Below are 22,722 nucleotides of genomic sequence, written 5' to 3'. Positions count from 1 at the left end.
CTATGTTGCTGGGGTCCATTGGGGAAATTTTGGGTATCTTATGTATTGTAGGAACCCATTAAAAATTTTTTGTCTGGACAGCCATTTGGAATTTCCTATGTAGTACAGGGAATCCTTGAAAAAAATTTAGGTGCTCTATGCATTGTAGGTAACCCAGAGGAAGATAGATAGATAGATAGATAGATAGATAGATAGATAGATAGATAGATAAATAGACAGATAGATTGATAGATAGACAGATAATGTATATGTATATAAATACATTATATATTTTTACCATATTTAGATCTAGATCTAAAATAATAGAAAGTAAAAAGGCAGGGAGAGAAGATGACAGAGTCTTAGGGTTCACCCAGAATAATGGCTGTGTCAAAATATTGATACTCTGTTTCACAGAGCTAAGGTCCAGCAAGCAGGCTATGTCCTGAACCTGGCATAACAACAATCCTTTGTACTCAGGATGATATCACTGACAAATTGCTTGGACCAGCACCAGGTGTTCACTGAGGGATTTAACTTCCCCTAATTCCCAGAGTCATCCATCACATATTCACAATCCCTGTTCCTTGTCACTGACAGGTACTACACTCCTGATTCTATTACAGAACTCTGGTTCTGTGCCCTGAAGGGTGGGCATGACCTCCAAGATTTGAGACAATGTTATTCCCACAGGGCTGGTGAGAACAGTAACACAAGACCTAAAAATGATTTTGTCATGGTCTAGTCCAGGATATAAGATCTGCCTTTAGTCCAGTATAGTAAGCCCTCCTTCTTAGGAGGGGGGCTTCCATATGCATATGTGATTTTCCCCATTCTGAAATTAATTAAATTTCTGTTTTGTGTCCTGACTCTTCTGTCTTTAGCCTGTTCTGGTTGATAGGTGGGACATGAATCCAGCAAAAGAAACTAAGAAGGGATAGCCAAACATATTGGAGGTGAATTAGGAGAAAGCAGTGTGACAAAAACTCATTTTTGAGTATCTAGGAGGTGGTTAACAGTGTCAAATGCTGCAGAAGGGTCAAGAAGGATAAAGGCTGAAAAAGATACTCAGATTTGGTCATTAAAAAACACTGGTAACTTTGGAGAATAGTTTTATTTTAGTGATGAGGTCAGATTTCAAGAGGGTAAAAAATGTATGGAAGGTGAGAAAGTAGTGCTACAGTTTCTTGGAGCCAGCTGGTAAACCATCTCAGCAGATGGGCTAATTCAGGTTGAAGGTAACTGACAGGCCTAAAACTTGTCAGTGAGTTAGGGGGATATTTACCACAAACATGAGAGGACTTTCTTCAGCAGAATAGGCAAATGAGGGCAGTTTGTTAAACAGCTGTGAAGGTAGCTGAAACAGGGACCATGGAGCCTTTAGACCTTGGTCAGGCCTTAAAAATGCCAAGGTGATCCACTGCATCCTGGGCTATCTTCAGTCTTATTGACTTTTGTCCTGTCGCTGAACTTCAGTGACTCAGAAAGAGTGAGGCTGATGACTTTGCACAACTCTTACTCAAAAACAATTCATGCTCAAATCAGACATCATCCATGATGTCACTGGTGCACTTCAGAAATGAAACATGAACAACAAGAATGCACCCTCCACCTGGTTTAGCTAGTCTGCTGAGGTTTGTCAGGATGTGGTCACTGCACATGCAGTGGATGGAGGTGAACACCAAAGGTAGATGAGTAGCCCTGAAAAGTGTTCAGCAAGGTCTCAAGGATGCTAGTCCTCCCTCAACACTCCATATAGCTCTTGATTTAAAAGTCTCTCCCACAAAGGGAAGAGAATGATACTATGTATCTCTAAGACTCTTTAGAATACTTTGATGGTCATTTTGGAAAGACTGTTCAAAGTGATTAACTTGAGAGAAACTGAGAAGACACAGAGAAAGGGAATGAAGACAACTTCTTTCCTGGATCCTGAATCCTAATCTTGCCAAGCGGGTGACAAAAATTCTCGAAAAGAATTGGTATTCTGTGTGAATTGAATGGTGGAAATGAAACCTTGTGATGACAATTGCAAAGTCAGCAGTTATAAAGGGATGGTGACAGCCATAATTTTTCTCACAGCTAAGACATTGTAAATAGTCACTTATGTCTTTGAGTTATTTGTTACTTTGTTAATAAATTGCAATCAGTAACTCTGATGTTTATTTAAACCTATTTAAGAGATTGGGATACTCTCTTCTCTAAAGGTGACTGCTCTTTCCTGGTTTTCCCCTTGACTCCTTTGCTAGATTTTCAACCAGGTTATAGCCACTAACTGTGGGTGTATCCCCCAAGGGTCTGTCCTGAACCCTCTTCTCCCTCTGCGTTATCTCACTTGATAATCTCATCATCTCCAATATATTTAGTTATCATTTCTATGCAGACAATTCTCACATCTGTTCATCATCATCTCCCATCACAGCCCTTTCCCCTGTTCTCTAGTCTCACTTGACCTATTCTTTTTGGATATCTTGAACTGGAGATCACATAATCATCCCCAATTCAAGGTGCCTAAGCAGAATTGATTATCTTTCCACCAAAGCCACCCCTTCTTCCCAGTTTCCCTATTATTATTGGGGGCACTACTCTCCCCCTGATCACCTGTAATTCATTGTCTGGGTGTCATATGGACCTCTTCACCTGCATTCACCTCACATTATCCATCAAATTTTCCCCTGGGAAGCTAGAGGAGCTAGGCACTGTTTTAAAAAAGACTTGTCTGGTTTTCAGGAACGGGAAGGATCTTTACGGATTAAACAAACAAAAAACCCCGAACTTGAATTAGGTCCTCACTCTAGGAGGTAATAAGCCAGCCAGTGGACATCTACGTGCCAGGCACCGGGCTAACAAGCCCAAGGACACAAAGCAGGGGAAACGGTCCCTGATCTCAAGCTCAGAAGCCGGAATCGAACCAGGGAGACAAAATGCAAATCGCTTATGGCCGAACAAGATGGAGATAGAATTGGCGATAGCCTCACCAGGAAGGCACCAGTATGATGCGTGACTTCACGGAGCTGTCATAAGGGAGGAAGGGGGGGTCCCCTGGGGTAGGGACACAATTTTGGGACATCATACTTTCTGATCATAACTGGGTAATGACATGCTATGATAACGGAATGAAGGGTGTGGGTTGGCCCTGATACCCAGGGCCACAAAGACCAGAATGCAATGGGGGCGACAGCTAGGGTAAGAACGGTGACAAAAGAAAAGGGGAGGGGGCGGGTTGGTGGCCAGTATGACGTAAAACAAGTGCGCCGTGACTCATTCCCCTCACTCCCCCCGCCCCTCGCTAGTTCGCTCCGCCATCGCAGCCTGATGACGCACTCCCGGAAGTGGCGCTCTGGACGCGGTGATAGAGACAGCGGCCGCGGCGGCGGTGCGGGGAAGGTGTTTGGGGCTGTCGCTCTATCTACAGTCTCCTCTTTCCCGGCTCTGGGAGCGGTGGCGAACCTTCCCCGAAAGAAGAAGAGCAGGCCATCATGGGAGGTGGAGATCTGGTGAGTGAAGTGAGCGCGAGGCGGGCTGGGAGGGGGAAGGGGGCTTAGTAACCACGGCAACGGAGGAATGCGGGGGGGAGGGGAGAGGGAAGGGCAGTGACCTTGGCCCCAGGGACTGAGGCCCAAACCCCAAACCCCCTCTTCCAGGAGCGAAGAGAGAGAAAGGGAAGGAGGGCAGAGAGGACTGCCCTTATTAAGCGCCTACTGTGTGCCAGGCCGTTTACCAAGCGCTGGGGGCCCAGAGAAAGGTAAAACTCAGCCCCGGCCCTCGGACAGCCGCGTACAAACCAGCTGTAGACAGCCTCCGTTGGGGACGGATACATAGCAGGGATTTGGGACTGAGAAGAAAGAAAGTTCAAGGGAGGGAAGACACGAGATCCAGAGACAGCACCTGTCTTTCTTCGTGGGAGTATTAAGAGGAAATAAGGCCCGAGCAGGATGGCTGTGGTCATTGTTACCCCTTCCCCATCCTCCCATTTACTCCAGACAACTCTTCCCCTCTTTTCTCCTTTTTGATGCTTCCTTCACCTCACTGCCAGGCACAAATCTCATTTCAGAAGTTTTTATCCCCTATTTTTACGTTATTTCCTACTGTGCACTCTACATTCTAACCCAAACCTGACTTCTCACTTGTCATCTTACATCTCTTTTTTTTTTCTTGACCCTGGCACTCTTTCTCATGATCTCCCCAAATGACATTTATTAATTAACATCGCTACATATATGGAGCACCCTTTCTCCAACCCCTATGGAGAAGAGTTTAAATCCTAGTCATCACTGAAGACACACCATAAATTCTGCTTTCTTTATGAAAGTGTGCTTGATCCTTCTAGTTGGAATTGATCTTTCAGTTCAGCAAACATTTCTTAAACTACTCTGAAGGAGAAACAAAGTTTAGACAAGATATGATTCTTGCCTGCCTGAATCTTACAGCTGAGTAGGGAGGGGGAGAATATGTAAGTTTTTTAGAGAGCTGTAAAGCCAAGTGCTCTGTGAGGTCCAAGAATGAGAAAGTTGCTAGGGTTAGGGAACAGGGAAGGCTTTATTATGGCATTTGTGTTGGTTTTGAAAAGCAGGGTATTAAGAGGGGACTGTTATCTGTGGAAAGAGACAAAAGAATGGAAGGAGTTATGAGTATTTAGGGGTGGCTGTGACTTACTGGATAGTAGTCATCAGCATTTCTCAAGTAACTAGACCTTGTGTTAGGCCCTCTCTAAATAAAAAGAGAGCCATAGGAGGAAGATATAGACTGCTCAGTTCTTACCTAGGATCAGTCACCTGAAACTAGGGCTTGGTCTCCTGGATCTAGTTCTACATATACTGATCTGAGCTCCTCTTGACAGAGACTTGAGACACTGTGTTTCAGAAACACTAAGCAGTATGTAAAATGTGTGTGAATATTATTATTAAAGAGTCAGGAAGGAAGCCTTGCAAACCAAACTTATCACTGTACATACCCAAATTAATTTCCCTTTGCAAGCTATTCGCATTACAAAGGCTGCTTGCTCGTTTTGGTATTCTTACAAAGGGCTTTTCTTGGTCCTCATGATACTTCACACGTTTATACACTCACTGTCTTGTCTTGTTTTGCTTTGCCTTTTTTTCTTGTAAATGCTTTTAAATATGCTCCCCAAGGGAAAAGATCATCTTCTTTATCTTTGTAGCTCTCTGGCACCTGTTGCATATAGATTGTATTTAATAAGTGTTTGTTGAATTGAATTGAGTAGAATTTGTAGCTCTCTGTCTTAAACCACTGAAGTTTTTGATGGCAGCCTTAAAAGGACTCTGTCTATCCTTGCTCCATATCCAAGACTGTCCAGATGAGTTGGAGAGGCAACCTTTATCTTTCTGACCTGAGACGATCATGAGAAAGGTTTCTTCTTGTGTTTTTCCTATCTCCTGTTGTATGAAGATGTGGAGGAGTGAGAGACTATGCCACCGAGCATTTATTAAGAGCATTTATTAATGTGCCAGGCAAACACTAGCTTAGGTCAGATCATATAAAGAAAGGCAAAAACACAAAAACAATCCTCACCCTCAAGGAGCTGCCATTTTAAGGAGGGAGACATCATACAAATAAAAAAATCACCTATAGAGTAGAAGAGGGTAGGCTCAACACCAAGAAGGGCTTCCTGCAGAAAGTGGAGTTTTTGCTGAATCCTGAAGAAAGCCGGGGATGTTGGGAAGTGGAAGTGAGGAGGGAGAACATTCCAGGTTTAGGAGACAGGAGATGGATTGTCTGTCACATGTGAGGAATAGTGAGTAGGCCAATACTACTGGATTGTAGACTTCATGGAACAAGTAAGGTGTGAGAAGACTGGAAGGGCAGGAAGGGGACAGGTTGTGAAGACCCTTAAATGGCAAACAGAAGACTTTATATTTCATTACCAATGGTAATGGGGAGCTAGTGGAAGTTATTGAGAAAGGGTTGGGGGAAAATTTGATTAGACCTACTCTAAGCAAAAATCACTTGGACAGCTATGTGGAAGATGGATTAAAGTGGGAAAAGACTTGAAGCCGATTTGAGAACAATTAGAAGACCATCAAAATAGTCTAGGTCAGAGGTAAAGAACAGAAGTAAAGAATGGAAATGTTGTAATAAGATTTGGCAAGTGATTGGATTTGTGGTACTAGAGAAAGTGAATTTTTAGGGATAATGCTAAGATACAAACCTGAGTGACTCTGAGAATGGTGGAATTCTTAACAGAAATATGAAAGTTCAGAAAAGGGGGAGAGTTTGGGGGGAAAATAATGAATTCTATTTTAGATACTTTGAATTTGAGATGCTTGTGAGACATCTGTTTGAAATGTCTACTTGGAGATTAGGGATTAAAGCTCAAAGGAGACACTGAAGCTAGATATAAATGTGGAAATCTCCTACATGGAAGTGATAAAGGTCTGATGTTCTCTCTGTTCTCTCATTTTAACTCCACAGAATCTGAAGAAGAGCTGGCACCCACAGACCCTCCGAAATGTGGAGAAAGTGTGGAAGGCTGAGCAGAAACATGAGGCAGAACAGAAAAAGATTGAGGAACTGCAGCGGGAGCTTCGGGAGGAGAGGGCCCGGGAGGAGATGCAGCGCTATGCTGAAGACGTGGGAGCTGTCAAGTGAGTGTTGGAACTTAGCATTTGGGGAGAGCTTTGGAACGAGGGTCTTCTGGTGTGGATCCAACTCCTGAGAGTGGGTTACCCAACTTATATATTATTTTCACCCCAGATTGATTTCTTTCTTGCATGTTGCATCTAGCACTTAATGGAGGAGTGCCTTGCACATAAAATAAGTAGTTAATGTTGAATTTACATAAATGTTTCTACCTTTGGATAGCATGCACTTTGGTAATATAGGTGTGTTTTTTAAACAAACAAAAATTCTTTCCCCTCTTCAATTAAAAAACAACCATAATAACAAATATGCACAGTCAAGAAAAACAAATTCCTGAATTTGTTATGTCCAAAAAATAGAAATCTCATTCTGCACCTTGAGTCCATCACTCCTCTGCCAGAAGTTAGATAGTGTTCTTTATCATTAGTCTTCTGTAATTGTGGTTAGTCACTATACAGATCAGAGTGCTTAGGTCTTTTAAAGTGATTTGTCTTTACAATGTTGTTGTTATTGTACAATTTGTTCTGGTTCTTCAGGAAAGTCTTTCAAGGCTTCTCTGAAACTGTCCCTCTTATTATTTCTTAAGAGTACAATACTATTCGATTACATTCATGTATCACAACATGTTCAGCCACTTCCCGATTCATAAGCACCTCCTTAGTTTCCAGGTCTTAGCTAGCATCAAAAAACTGCGATAAATATTTTTGTATATGTGAGTCTTTTCCCTTTTCTTTAATCTCTTTGGAGTATGGATTTGGTATGGTATTTATTCCTCAATTAAAGGATGCATATAGTTTAGTAACTTTTGGAGCACATTTCCAAATTGCTTTCTGGAATGGTTGAACCAGTTTATAGCTTCACCAATGGAATGTAGGTTCATATTAAGGAGCCATTGTGATGTCCTGAAATGGGGAATGGGTTGGAATTCAGAAACCTGGATTCTAGTAGTTTTTCTCCCACTATTATTCCATCAGCATGCATTAAAAATACTGAAGAGTTTTGTAACCTTGGATATGGTTTTCTGTTGTGTAAAATAAGAGTAACATAGTATCTATTCTATACCTTGGAAGGATAAAATGAAGTATGAAAACACAAAATCACATGATGTATTCTAAAAGTAAAACCATAAGTGATTTTCTAGATTTGTTGTGTAGAGTCATCTGTACCGTTATTCTCTTCCATTAGAGTAAATAATGAACAGTTTGCTCTGTGTGTGTGTGGAGTAGCCTCCAACTGTAATCAGTTATTATAGTAACTAGGGGTTTTTTTGTTTTGCTGAAAATTCATTTCTCTTCAGATCACAAGGTCATAGAACATGGAGGAATCCATGCTATTGGTTCTAGGCTTTACCTGGGGCAAGTCTGCAAACTGCATATGTCCTACTTTCCCTCATTTGCTATTCCGAAGTCTCTCCATTTATTATTAATAAATGGCATTTTTTTATTTAATACAGTAAACATTTATCAAGTGCTTACTATGTGCTAGGCACTGGAGATAGAAAAACAAGAGTGAAATGGTCCCAGCCCTTAAGGAGCTGGGAAATCTAGTTAGGGAAAACATGTACCTAGATAAGTAATTTCAGGATTGGGGTACAGGTGCCATCAGCAAAGGTCTCTTTTTGAAGCAGGCACTTAGGTTGAACCATGAAGGAAGATAAATGTTGAAAGGTGGAGATAAGGAAAGAACATTACAAGTATGGGAAATAGTCTGTGCAAAACCATAGGCACAGGAGATAAGTATTGTGTATCAGGTACAGCAAGTTAGCCAGTTTGGTGGAACCCCATAGTGTATCTAAGGAAGGATGACCTGAAGTCAGACTGGAAAAAGAGGTTGGGGTGAGACTGTGAAAAACTTTAAATGCCTTGCTGAGGTTTACATTTTAATCCTAGACGTAACAGGGAACTCCTGAAGCAGGAGAGTGACATGGTTATATGAAAGATATATTTTGAGGTCATAGCTATACTTGGAAGAGACCACAGAGGCCATCTAGTTTACCCCCTTCATTTTACACATGAGAAAACTGAGTCTCATGGAGGTTTAAATGACTTGTCAGTTGACGGAGAGGTAGTAAATACCAGAGGTGTGATTTGAATTCAGGTCTTCTGACTCAGGACCAGTGCTGCTTCCACTGCTTCCTGAAGTTGACGTTTCTGAAATACGGGGAAAACAAACTAAATCAAAATGATGGGTAAGGGAGAAAAGGTAAAAACTGAAATATAAATGGGTTGCTGATAATTTAAACTCTACAAATAAAAGTTCTCAACAGACATTTACATTACAGTGTATTGTGAACATTATTAGACTGTTAACATACAGTAATCCTGGATCTAGAAGTCAAAGTCACATTGAAATAGTTTTTAATTTTTTGAACCCTTTTAAAAAGCCACTAATTTTTACTTATATTCCTCTTCATCATAAAACATGTACTAAAAACTTGCAGAAGAAAAAAGCATTTTTTAAACTACTTAACAAACCACTTCTATCTTTATCATCACCAATTCTGAAATAGTGGAGTTTTTCATGTAAATGAGTTTTCTGGAGTTGAGTGTCTTGTAAGACCACTTAAAAACCCTAGCTTTCTCCCAACCTATTCTATCCCTAGCAGTGGGGATGGGAGTGGGGGGAAGGTGGTGGTCTGTTATTTACTTAATGATCTTTGAACATAGAGCCTTGAAGTATATATCCTATTTGTGTTGTGTCTTCTTTGAATCATGTTGCTCAGGAAGGCAGAGTCCTTGTCCATCAGCTTTGCTAGTGTGATGTTCAATATAGAATCATGCTTATATGGGCATTTAATAGAGTGAAAACTCATTTAAAAATGCTCAGTCATCATGTTCCCCCATTACTGCAGTTCATCTCTCAACATAAACAGAGTGGTTAACATCAATATCTGTCTATCCCCATCTTTGTTTTGATTATAATTTTATTTTTGGTGGTAGAAAAGTTTTCCCTCTAGGATACCATGTTTTCCTAAAGGAAGGGAATAGAAATCATTTTAAGACCAGAATAAGCTACACAAAATAGCTGAGGCAATGCTCTGTCCTTATTTCCATTGACTTGTCTGTTGAATTTGATTTCCCCATAGCACGCGATAAAAAGTACTACTCCAGCTGTCTCCTCCTGTGACTATCTTCAGTCACTCCTCTGTTTCCTTTCCTGGTATCTCTTCTTCTTTCTGACCCTTCCCTTTTAAGGATGGATGTTCCCTTATGACCTTTTGGACATTTACAAGAACTTGGTTCTTCTGGTGTCACTTCAAACCCAACATGTTTAAAATCAAATTTTGAATCTACCTTTAGGACTTGCTTCTGGTTTAGCTTCTTTGTCAGTGGCATTACCATTCTGACAATCATCTGGAATCTTGTTTTGTTTTTTTTTTTTTGTTTATCTCTCTCCTTCAATCTCCATCTTCATTCAAAATTCCTTCAAAAGATTCTACATAGCTTAAGTGTCACATCCTCTGTGTACCCTTCCCTGATTACTCTTTTCCCTCACTGAACTCTCTCTCTCTCTCTCTCTCTCTCCCTCTCTCTCCCTCTCTCCCCCCCCTCCCTCCCTCCCTCTCCTTTGAATTCCTGAAGTACCTAAAGTCTGTACTACATCCTTTAGTATAGTGGAGGGTGTGTGTGTGTGTGTGTGTGTGTGTATGTATGTGAACTCCAGCTTAGCCACCCAACTATGATCAGACTTCTCTCGTGTCCATTTCCCTGTATATAAAACAGATAATGAAACTTGCATAACCTGTGTTACCTTCCATTAAAATACTACTCTTGTATTGTGAAGGATTCTCAAAGGCTCCATCCATCATTTTGGCAGGTGCTACAGAATTGGAAAGATCTTTGAATAGTGGCCTTGTGACAAGCCGATCTGTCTTCCAAAGATTGTCCTAGCCAATTGAAGAAAGCCATCACCAAAAAGTGATTTTTTTTTTCTTTTTACCACATCAATTCATATGTCATAGGATCATAGGATCTCATAGGATCACAGACTAAGAACTGGGAAGGACCATAGAGGCCAGTGAGTTCAATTGTCTCATTTTACAGATGAGGAAACTGAAGCCCAGAGAGGTTAAGGAACTTACTTAGGGTCGTTCAACCAGTGAAATGTTTGAGACAGGATTTGGAAATAGGTCTTCTTGACTCCACACCCAATGTTCTACTTATTTTACCACATCACTAGCTTCAACTTACTGTCTCCTAGGCTACAGTAGAGAAACTGTCATTATATTGAGTACAAAGGCAGCAACTGCACACCAGTGAAATCCCAAATGTTTAGACATAGTGTGGTGTTTATCTCTCTTCCATAGGGTTACTCTGATAACAAATGATAGAATGAATGTAAAGTGCTTCATAAGCATAAAGCATTTGTAGAATTTGCATAAGCTATTATGTATATTTATAAATTTGTAGGTATCTAAGCTTTCTCTGACTACGGAAAGTGACCTATTGAGGGGATGAATTTCTGCAAACTTTTTTGATAATTGTGGGTTGTTTTTTTCCTCTTGGAATCAGAAAAAAAGAAGAAAAACTAGACTGGATGTACCAGGGCCCTGGCGGAATGGTGAATCGTGATGAGTACCTGATGGGACGTCCCATTGACAAATATGTTTTTGAGAAGGTGGAAGAAAAAGAAGCAGGTTGTTCATCTGAGACCGGACTTCTCCCAGGCTCCATCTTTGCCCCTTCGGGTGCCAATTCTCTACTTGACATGGCCAGCAAAATCCGGGAGGACCCACTTTTCATCATTCGGTATTAACATAGGTTTGGGAGAGAGTCTTAATTCACTGAGATTTTTAAGAAGTTTTGCTGAACTGAATTCAGTAGACTCTCTTTCTTTGTATTGGTTTATCCTCAGCTTTTTCCTTTTGAATGAATTTGTTCATATCTAAAATTGTGCATCCAGATACTGGCAGATATGACTTCCTAATTTTAGCCTCTTTGTTGTAAACGTGGCTTCAAGCACAGGCTAAAGAAAGACTGGCAACCTCAGAACGATCTGGGGCTTGGGGTAAGAGAAATGACTGAGTAGAGAAGTTCATCTGCTAGATAACTATTGAAGCTAAGATGAAGAAAAGAAAATGTTGCTATCTTTTACAGGCTGTCCATGGGAACTGATAGAACTGCTGACTCATTGTGTGTCCCTTGAATGCCAGGATCCTTTGGCATGTAGACAGGGGAGGAATAAAATAGACCCTAGGGCTATTGTGCTCCTCATATCTCACTCTGCTCCTAGACAATGTGGAAAATGTGGTTCTTAGTCATCTCTGCTAGTGATTGACTTCTATAAGGGGGAATCTACCTTAAACCGCTTAAAGGTTTCTACACTTATTTTAGCCAAAGGGAAGGAAGAGCAGAACATTTCAATTCCACATTAAGGGTCTCTTATCTGACCAATTTCTATGAGGATTTTAAGCATTGAGTTCCTCCTATAAGAAGTAGGAAAATGAGCTGATTGCCAACAAGAAAGAGGAGAACCAGAGCCTTCTAAAGGTAATGACATCTGCACATTTGGGAAGGTCTCTGGTTTTATCAGACTTCTCTGTGGGACTTGAATGGATTAAATGGCATCCATTTAGAGTCATTTAATGTTCTTTGAAAAAAGAAATGTCAGTGATTTTTATTTTTACAATTTGCTTTCAGAAAGAAGGAGGAAGAGAAAAAGAGAGAAGTCTTGAATAATCCAGTGAAAATGAAGAAAATCAAAGAATTGGTAAGTATTATATGATTTAAGAGCCCTAAAACTAGAATTCCAGTCAATCAACAAACATTTATTAAGGGCCTACTGTGTGCCAGTCGTTGTGCAAGGCTCTCAGGATACAAATACATAAATGAAATAATCTCTACTGGATATTAGCTTATATCCTAATGGGAGGGGCAAGGGTATAACAAGGACATATGTAAATATAGATAGAATAAATATAAAGAGAATACCAATAAATACAAAGTGGTTAAATTACAAGGTAGTTTGGGGGGCAGCTAGGTGGTGCAGTGGATGAGCACCAGCCTTAGAGTTAGGAGGACCTGAATTCAAATCTGGCCTCAGACGCTTACTAGCTGTGTGACTATGGGCAAGTCACTTAACCCCAAATACCTCAGAAAAAAAATGCAAGATAGTTTTAGAGGGTTGGCAATAACAGGAAAGGAGAAGATGGTGCTTGAACGTCATCTTGAAGGAAGAAAAAAGGGTCCTCTGAGGCTGAAGTGAGGAGAGAATGCATCTGGGCACGGAGATGAGAGATAAGGAGTGTCATGTGAGGAACAATGAGAAGACCAGTTTGGCTGGGTCATAGAGTATTTCATTAAAGAGTATATTCTGTTCTTACTCTGTCAGAAGTAAGATTTATGATCTAGGTCTAGAAGAGACTTCAGAGATCTCCTAGTCCAATGTTCTTAAATTTGTCTGTGTTATAGAGAATATATAACATTCAGTGACTGTATTTTTAACTAGATAACTTTGTTTCACCAAAGCATACAGACTCCAACAAAGTCACAACCAGCCCACCAGAGTACTGTCCTTGAAATGGTTAAACAAAACTGAATGAATGATACATACTGATCCTGTGTGCAGTGTTTTATTTTAGTTGCTTGCCATTTGTTAAAAGGAAATAGGGTGTATGCTTTGACTTTAATAAGTTCATTGCATTTTATTTTATTTTTTTTCTGTGAGTACATTTTTAGTGAAGCAGGATTCTTTTGTGTACCTTTCGGTTTGGGGGCAAAAAGGCATTGTGTGGCATAAATTCCTTGGTAAGAGGAAGCCTAGATTTTACTGTGTTTAACAACCGATCATGCTGGTTTTTCAGCAAATTAAAGCCTATTATTGAGGTTTTTTGACGGAACCCTCAACCCTCACCCACTTCACCCTAGCCTCGGGTTCAATCAGACAGAATTGGAAAGTTGGAAGGCATTGTTGTAGCTAATCTAACTCTGCCCACTGAAGGGATCCCTACTATCTCATACCTGACAAACAGTTGTCCAGCCTCTGCTGAAAGGCCTCCTTGAAGGGAGGATCTTGCCACCTCTTAGGTTGCCTGTTCTACTATTGGGCTCTTGTTATTAGTAGGGATTTTTTCCTGACGGCTAGCCTAAATTGCTACTTCCACCCATTGTTCCTTATCCTGCCCTCGGGGACCAACCATATATAACAAGTCAGTTCCCTCCTGTACATGACAGCCTTTATTTCTTGTAGCTAGGCCCATCTTAATGTATCCCAAGAACAAATTGCCTTTTTTGGCTGCCACATTACACTGCTGACTCATTGAGCCTGCAGTCCACTAAACCACCCCTTACCTCCCTGCCCCCAACCCAGCTTTTTCAGAACAATGATGTCTATCTTCGTCTCCCCCATCTTATATTTGTGAGGCAGCATTAGTATAACATTGAACTGGGACTCAGAAAATCTAATTCTGTCACCATGACTCTGGGTAAGTTCCAGTCTTCTGCAGCCTCAATTTCCTCATGATATGTTTTTGTTCGTAAGCAGTTGGGGTTAAGTGACTTGCCCAGAGTCGAACAGCCAGATTTGAATTTTGATCTTCCTGATTCCAGGGCTGGTGCTCTATCTACTGCACCCCCTAGCTGCTCCAAGTTTTTTCATCTTATGAAATGGAGTTTGCAACTGTTGACTTTTTTCTTTAATTAAATTAATTTGTTTGTTTTCAGTGTTCAACAATCACTTCCATTTCTGTTGTTGACTTAAAAGGAAAAATGTACTTTGTAAAAAAGCACTTTATAAATGTGACCTATTCCACCTGCTCTGATGCCTCATTGTGGTGTGGAGGCACACCAGAGACTAGAATGGAATGTGTACAGCCTCTAGCAGACCATACTAGACTGAAAAGTCTTTAAGAATAAACTTTGTCTTTTTTACTGAGGTCCCATTTAGTTGACTTTCATCACCAGATTGGCCACAAAACAATGAATCTTTTCACCATGGTATCATTCAAAGAGTACTTGGTAGTTTGCTGTCTTCTTTGCTGGTGAGAACACTCTCTGTTGAATGGTAATAATAACTCTTTAACGGAGGTCACATATTCTTGACTTAAAATGGAAACTTCTAGAAGGTATGGAACTTTGCCATGCTATTAGTGGAATGGAAGTTTCTTGAGGGCAAGCAAGTGTTCATCTTTCTATCCTAAGAGCCTAGCATGTACCCAGCACACAGCAGGTGCTTTATAAGTGTTGTAGTTGTTCTGTTGAGTGTTTGTTGCCAGCTCCCCTAGAAGGCAGATTGCCTGAGCTTGGCATGTACCAGGAAATGAGGGAGGGAGTCAGGAGTAAAAGCTGGAACGAAGTCAACTTTGTGCTTTGTGAATTTCCTAGTTGCAAATGAGTCTGGAAAAGAAGGAGAAGAAGAAGAAGAAGGAAAAGAAAAAAAAGCATAAGAAGCACAAGCATCGCAGCTCCAGTAGTGACCATTCTGCCAGTGAGGAAGAGCGTAACCATGGCAGGTGCGTGGAAGAGACATTTGGTGCCCTGTTAGCTCATATGTTGCTAGATGGCATCCTGGACTTGGGGAGGTCAGTCTGTTCTTAGTGATGTTTGGTCAGAAAAGACATCTCATTGTCTGTATCAAGATCTTTTGGCTTCTGATTCTTACAGGACAGAAATGGGTTTGTCAGGTGGTTGTTTTTTTAACTGGCTAATTTACCCATTTTGAAAAATATATTTTTATTCTGAACTTAGATACCAAATAGCATGGACATTTGCATATACTTAGTACAGAAAAAGAGGATTGTATGTGAAACTGTATATGTGCTGTTTTCCTCTTTAAGTATATGATAAAATCCACCTGTAGCTTTCAAAGCTGTTTTACTTATCTGACCTTATTTCTATTCTTTTCTCTCCGTTTATCCACCCATTCTTGCCCACTCTGTCTCTCTCCCCCACGAGAATAGCAGCAGGCACTTCTGACTCTGACTCACTGTCAGCCTCCAGAATAGCAGCACAGGGTTGGGGGAAAGAGCTTCCAGTGGGGGTTGGGGCTGTCGAGCCAGGCCCACGATTTTTCACAGGAAAAACAAGATTGCACTGATGCATCTTCCCAGCCAAGAAAACCCAAATAGGGAAACACACTCCCAAGTAATAACAGGGAGGTGGGAAGGCCATGGAGGGGGCAGGAAGTATGTTTGAGCACATGAGATTAAACTGCTTTCTATATCTCTTCCCTCACACAGTTGATTGTATCCTTTTTTTGTCTTTAAATTTGTTTTTAGATCTCAAAAGAAAATGGCAAGTCCTCCTCCTGTTTTGCCCAAAATCCCAGGTTATGGCTTACAGGTAGGTACCTGGTCTCTTCCCATAGTGGTGCCAGCATGCTTTTTTTTGTTCATGTGACACTGAGCATTTTTTAGTTATAAAAGATAATAAGATGCCTTAATCATTCAGGGCAAGTACCCCTGAGGACTGACTGTATCTTTCATCATGTGCTTCTGTCCCTTGGCAGATGGGACAGCCCCATGAATTACAGGCTAAATTGTCAAGATTGTGATTTGAACTTACTTGTTTCTCATTCCCCCTCTGCATCCATTGCCCTAGGCCTGGGGTAGGAGAGAGTTGAGAAGGGAAGTAGTTAGATTAGGTGGATAAGGTTTGGGGGTTGCTTTTTAAGGTAATGTTGTTCCTATATTTACATGGGTGTACCTGGTTTGAAAATAGTTCTGTAAAGATAAGATAATATACTCTTGATGTTTCCCTGGTACTTGTTCCTTTCTCAGCATCATTGAACTTTTGTTTAAAGTGCAGTTGTCTGAATAGTTCTTCTGCTTTATCCTCTCTACAGATTAAGGACACTGATCATGATCGCAGACTATCAGGACCTCTGGCAACTGAAACTGGGGGAGCATATAGGGTCAAGAATCATTCTAGGTCACGGAGTGCCTCCCGTTCACCCCCAAAGTACACCAGCAAGAAGGGCACATGGGATACTGACACACGGGACAGGAGGTCATGGTCCCCTAAACACAGTAGACAGTGAGTGTTTCAACCAACAGGGAAATAAGTATAGGGGTGCACTTTTGATTTCATTTAGCAATATCCATATGTCTTAATGTTTTCCCTATGTTTCCATAGATGCTTGTCTCTTGGATACTGTTTTTGTTACATTTAGCTTTTCTTCTTGCCCTTGCATATAAAAATCAGAGGAACCATAAATTTATAGGAACATATTGTATTCCCATGTACTTTGAAGACTGGCTCAAATGCTGTCTTTGTCATCTCCTGTGTATTCCCTGTGGCTTTCTCTTTAAGACATTGTCCTTCCTTTTTCCTGTCTCTTCATTCCCTGAGTGACTCCCCCCTCCCCACCCCAGTTGTTTTACTGTTATGCATTATAGTTAGGCCCCATTGCTGAAAAGACTCTTTCCTTGATTACAGGCACAATTCCAAAGTAAACAGGAAAGAAAGAGGCCGAACTAAGAGCCCTTCCCCCAAAAAGGAAGGGTATCAAAGGCGACATGCTCCAGGTTATACCAGGTAAGTTGGGTGCCTACTTAGGGTAGCTCTAGAATCTTGAGATGTGAGCACAGGAATAGCATAGACCAAGTTAGAAAGATGCTAGCTATATAATAGGTTTTACCCCTAGCAAGTCATTTTATGATTTTTTTTTCTTTCTGCTGTCTCCAATTACTTATACCTCATAGAGATGTCCATGGCCAAACTTTTTTCCTTAGAAATTCTCTGTCTTGAGAATACTAGCCAAAAGTCAATTAAAATTTGATGCCAGAAAATTAGTCATAAAACAGATAGCATAGGAGTGTGGAAAACACTTGATATGTTGTCATAAGGAGGGATGGCTGAAGATCCTGGTGGGTCCCTAGACCAGAAGAAAAAGTCTGTGCCCTTAAAGGGGAAGTGAGGTCATAGGATATAGGATAGAAGCTTAAATCCAAGATTATTTGGGAAGGGAGGGAAAACTAATGAGTAGAAGGATCAGGGAAGGCTTCCTGTAGGACATAGCACCTGGGTTGAGTCTTGAAGGAACCTAAGGATTTTCTGAAGCAGAGATAAGAGGAACAAGTGCATTCTGGGCATGGGGAACAGCCTGGACAAAGCACAGAGAAAAAAGCTGGATTTTTATCCATGATCAACAGTAAATAGGCAATTTTGGCTTCAGTCAGTTGATCAAACATTTATTAAGCTTCTATTATGTGTCAGGTACTTAGGATACAAAGAAAAAATTTAATAGTTCTTGTCTTCAATAAACTTGCATTCTGTTTTTGTCATCCCCATTTTACCTCAACATATTCAACATTGACATAAGATAACTTTTTTGGGACGGGGTGTGTGTGCCTGTATGTAATTGGAATATTAATGGAGTTCAGGTAAGGAAGGCCTCATGTAAGGAGTGGTGTTTCACCTGAGGGTTGAAATGAAGTACAGCACGGGAATGGGGAACAGGATCTACAAATATATAAGAATGGGATATGGGACATTTTCCTAGGAGATGTTTAATTTGCCTGAACCATAGAGTGTAAAGGGGGAGAATGTAGGTGGTGTGAGAGAAGTAGCTTTGAGCCAAATGGAGATCCTTTCAATGCCAAACAGAGGAGTTTTAATTTGATACTGGAGGTAATAGGAAACTCCAACAGTTTGAGCAGTGGAGTGGCTGGTCAGATATATACTTTAGAATATCACTTTGGCAGCTTTGTGGAAGAAGAATTAGAGAGGCTGGAGGCAGGAGACCAATTGAGCTTTTAAAGAGGTCTAGTCAAGAGGGAATGAGGATCCACACTTGGGTGAGAGATGCTGTAGAGGCTTGACAGCTGAGTGTGATCAGAAGGTGGTGTTCCACAGAACCAGGAAAGTTAGAAAGAGTGGTAAGTTTGAGAGAAAAGCAACAAGTACTGTACTGAAAAAGTTGAGTTTGAGATGATTGTGGAACATTCAGTTCAAGATATCCAGTAGATATTTGGTGATGCAGTATTGGAGCTCAGAAGAGAAACTCAGTGACACAGATCTGAGAGTCATCTACACAGCAATGACATTTGAACCCATGGAGCTGATGAAGTCACTGTGTAAGAGAGTGTAAAGAAGAGGGTCCATAGATAACCTAGGGATAGACTTATAGTTGGGCGTGGGGATTGGGGAAGAGGAGAGTATGGATGAAGAGCCATCATAGGAAACTGAGGAGCAGACAGTAAGAATGGGTTGGGGATCATGAAAAAATAAGATCCAGTGTATCATCTAGGTCAGGGTTCCTTCTAGGTCCTGAGGTGTGACCTTTTGACTGAGTCCAAGTTTTATAGAACAAATCTTTTTATTAAGGGAATTTGTTCTGTGAAGTTTGGATTCAGTCAGAGGGCTGCACTTGAGGACCTAGAGGGCCACAAGTGGCCTTGAGGCCACAGGTTCCCCACCCCTGATCTTGGTGGTCAACAGGATCACATGCTATAGAAAGGTCAAGAGGGAGGACTGAGAAGAAGCAATCAGGTTCATCAATTAGAAAATCATTGGTAACTTTGGAAAGGGTAGTTTTAGTTGAGCAATGAGGTATGAAGTGCATGAGGGAGTACTGATGTGAAATGATACTGCAAAGGTAGGCTGGATATAGATTACGAGGCTTTCAGTTCTAAAATAGTACCTTTGTATTTCATGCCAGGGGCAATGGGGAGCCATTGAAATTTCTTGAGCAGGGAGATGACACGCCTAGAGTGGTGCTTAGGAATATTATTTTGATAGTTGGGTAGAGTCTAAATTGAAGGTGGGTGGGGAGAGTGGGGAGAAAATGGAAACAGAAAGTCCAGTCAGGAGGCTGTTTCAGTAATCTGTGATAGAGTGATAGGGGCCTGGATAAAGGTGGTTGCTGAAGACATGCAGGAACAAGAAATGATGTTGAGTAGATTGATAAGCCTTGGTAACTGATTGGATCTGGGAGGTGATTTAGAATGAAGAATCAAGGATGACTATGAAGTATTGAACTTGGATGTCTAAAAGAATGATGTATTCTCAATAGAAAAAGGGAAGTTTAGAGGGACAAATATTTGGATTCAACCTTTCAAAACATTTCCTCTTGGGTGTGCATCACTCAGACAGTCTTGAGAGCTGTGGAGAGTTAGAAATATTCTTGGAAGCCTTCCTAAATGTAATTGGAGTTTACACCACTGCCTTTTGTAAAGCTTCAAGTGAAAGACTCAGGAGGACTTGTCTGTTGGACTTCATTTAACTATTTTGTGGGATGTTCGTATAATGACGCTGTATTTACCTGGCATCATTAGAAAGTTGGGCGGACAGCTACAGTCTTTTCAGCTAATGATTCTGAGAGTGCATTCCCTCCCATACAACTGAAGATTGCTTCAGTTCAAAACTTAAATTTTCCTATAGCAGCCCTGGGCCCTAGGTAAAGCATAGATGAAAGTGATTTGCCTAAGGTGACACAGTAGCTAAGTGGTAGACCTGAAACTGGAATCCAAGACCACTGGTTCCAAGTCTGGCGTTCTTTCCACTGGCCAAAGTATAAAACCTTTTCCTTGTAGAGCTAGACTATTGAAACTCTGGACTCTATTAAACAGAGTTCGATCTCTCTGAAATGGATTTTCCTCTTTGCTTCCTGAGAACACTGGAAAGAATAGTGTGTGATTTGAAATGTGGAATGACAGGGATGACTGTCACTTTCATAAGGAGTTCAAGTTGAAATTCTCAAGCCACAGTGGTTTCTAGTTTAGTGCTAAATAGTGTTTTGTCTCTGGATGCCCAGCCATTTCCAGACTTTATGGCTAAAAACGATCAAATTTGAGATGTTCATTCAACAAATATTTGAGTGTTTTACACACACACACACACACACACACACACACACACACACACACAGACACACACACACACACACACACACACGCACACACCACCATGCTAGCCACTTCATTATGACTGTGAGCCTTCTTTTTTGTTCTCATGCTCCTTATCCCTTAAATCATCCCAAAGACCTACTGATCATTGACTTTCCTCGAATGACTCTAAAAATAAGTAAGTTTTTCATTTGATTCAGGATAGTCAAGGGTGCTGTGTTTCTAGGTCCTCATCAAAGATCAGGGAGTTGGTGAGGAAGAAAAAAGGAGTCTCAAGAAAACTTAAGTGTGTGGTGGTGACTAAGAGAACATACTGCTTACACTGAACCTGGCTTTCTTTTCCTTATATGAGATTGTTCCCAGCTGGGAAAAGGTAGATCTGGCAGGGGTTTATGTTCACAGAAAACTCTCAGCAGAAGAACTGGAGCGAAAACGGCAAGAAATGATGGAGAATGCCAAGTGGCGGGAGGAAGAGAGGCTGAACACCCTCAAGAGGCATGAAAAGGAAGATGAACGAGAACGGAAGCTGGAAAAGTTGGACTCTCGGGATGGGAAATTCATCCAGTGAGTAGCCTTGTCTCCAGCTGTCCCTGTTCCCCCCACCTCCACCATTTTAATATTTATTGGAATGGGGGGGGCAGGGTAGGACAGTACAGTGGGGGTGGGAGGGTGTCTCTGTCTCTTGTCTCCAAAAGAAAGCCTCAGCTCTTGGCACTCAGCTTCCAGACCACTGTTGGTAGGGGTCCAGGCTTTTGACCAGACAGTTGGGATGTTTTTGATTTTGTTGTGGGCAGATGATGATAGGTTTCTAAATCGTTGACAATCTCTGGCCCTCTTTTTAGATCTGGGAATTTCATGGTTAAGAATCTTTTTCACTTTCTACAGCAGACAAATTTTCTCTTATGGGTACTTATGAGGGAAAAGAAATCTGCTGCTTCCCCTATTTGTATGTAGTTCCAGATGGTGTGCTGAAAGTTACGTGTGGGCTTTTAAAATTCTGTTTAATTTATAGTAGCCAGAATCTTGCTGTTTCTTATCATGACCCAACCAGAGAGTTGGTCAATTAGAAAGGATGTTTTTAACTTGTCTCTCTTAACTCCTCCACAGCCAGTTGAAGTTAGAAAGTACATCCACATCCTCCTTAGAGGATAGGGTCAAGCGCAACATCTACTCCCTGCAGAGAACTTCAGCTGCTTTGGAAAAGAACTTCATGAAGAGATGAGCCTTATTCACAAAGCTCTTATGCTTGATTATCTTGAGTTTTCCGGAGAAGCTACTGGCTCCTTAAAGAATCCTCTTTATAAGAGTTGAGATGACTTCCAAGGATGTCAGATGGCCACTGCTCAAAGTGATTCTACTCCAGTCATTCCTGAGAACAGCTAACACCCCTCACAAAACAGGGAGTAGGGGAGGCCATTTGTGTACAGTATCAGTCGGTTCCTTGGTTGCCTCCTCTGGTGTATATTGCAGAGTTGGGGTTTCGCAGTTTCCTTATGAGGTGCCCATCTTTGTTTCAGTGCTTCTAGAGATTCCTACCACTTTATATAGCTATTCATGGTCCTGATAGTGGTCCTGTAATTTACCCTGAACCTGCCTTTTCCATCAGATCTATTCCCTTTCAGTACAGACTGAACTAAAAAAAAAAAAATCAATCTCCCTTTAAAAATCACTTGTGGACCTCTTTAGCTGAGTAGCCAGTCAAAGGACAGAATCAGCGTTCCTGACTTCTGTTACAAAATGTCTTGAAAGTTAATTTGAGACAGATCAGTGCCAGGTTGGGAAAAGCCAGGGAAATAAAAAGGGAATTCATGGAGGAAACCCAGAGACGTGGAGAAAAACAATACTAAAAAGAACCAAATGAACTGTTAAACTATTTGGTCTTTAAAAATTTATAGCAGTATAGTGTGTATATGTATAAATGTATAATTTTTAATAGTTCTTTTAAAGTTATTTTTGTCTATCCTGTTTGAAAAGTGATTTTTGATATATTATTACCATATCAAACTGTGGGTACCAAATAATCCTGTCACACAGGGCAGCTTTCTCTTCTGTGTAGCTGGGATGGTTTTAACCACTTCCCACAGCGCCTTAAACCCATTTATGGATGGATCACTTTGTGTCTCTGGATGTGAAGTTTGTGGTTCCAGAGGCACAACCAAACTGCCAACAGGCCTCCTGGCTTTTAAAAGAAAAATAAAATAGAAATTCTGTTTATTTTCTTGTGTTCCTTTTATGGTAGTATTGGTACATTATTGGTGTTTACAAGTTGCTGTCAGCTAAAATACAGTGAAACTTTAATGACTGAGGTACTCCCCCACCTCCTTTTCCCTTCATCTTTTTGACCACTGCATTTCAAATGTTGG

General features: G+C 41.0%; 1 protein-coding gene across 2 annotated transcripts; it reads left to right on the top strand.

Annotated features, from left to right (window-relative positions):
• The first annotated feature begins 3,264 nt into the window (after positions 1-3,264).
• CWC25 (CWC25 spliceosome associated protein homolog) lies at positions 3,265-22,573 on the top strand. 2 transcript variants are annotated; one of them, XM_072646258.1, is made up of 11 exons: positions 3,297-3,473; positions 6,409-6,581; positions 10,393-10,493; positions 11,088-11,324; positions 12,216-12,285; positions 14,898-15,025; positions 15,791-15,854; positions 16,357-16,547; positions 16,950-17,048; positions 20,762-20,923; positions 21,467-22,573. In XM_072646258.1, the coding sequence occupies exons 4-11, from the start codon at positions 11,113-11,115 to the stop codon at positions 21,579-21,581; spliced, it is 1,041 nt and encodes a 346-aa protein (XP_072502359.1). In that variant the 5' UTR covers positions 3,297-3,473; positions 6,409-6,581; positions 10,393-10,493; positions 11,088-11,112; the 3' UTR covers positions 21,582-22,573. The 2 variants fall into 2 exon arrangements, with proteins under 2 accessions (XP_072502358.1, XP_072502359.1); XM_072646257.1 differs by lacking the exon at positions 10,393-10,493 and having other exon boundaries at positions 3,265-3,473.
• The last annotated feature ends 149 nt before the right edge of the window (positions 22,574-22,722 follow it).

The sequence above is a fragment of the Notamacropus eugenii genome, chromosome 2, assembly GCF_028372415.1.
Source record: "Notamacropus eugenii isolate mMacEug1 chromosome 2, mMacEug1.pri_v2, whole genome shotgun sequence".
In the NCBI taxonomy this organism is placed as follows: Eukaryota; Metazoa; Chordata; class Mammalia; order Diprotodontia; family Macropodidae; genus Notamacropus; species Notamacropus eugenii.
Note: the sequence above shows the minus strand (reverse complement) of the source record. Positions and strands in the feature narration are given on the sequence as shown.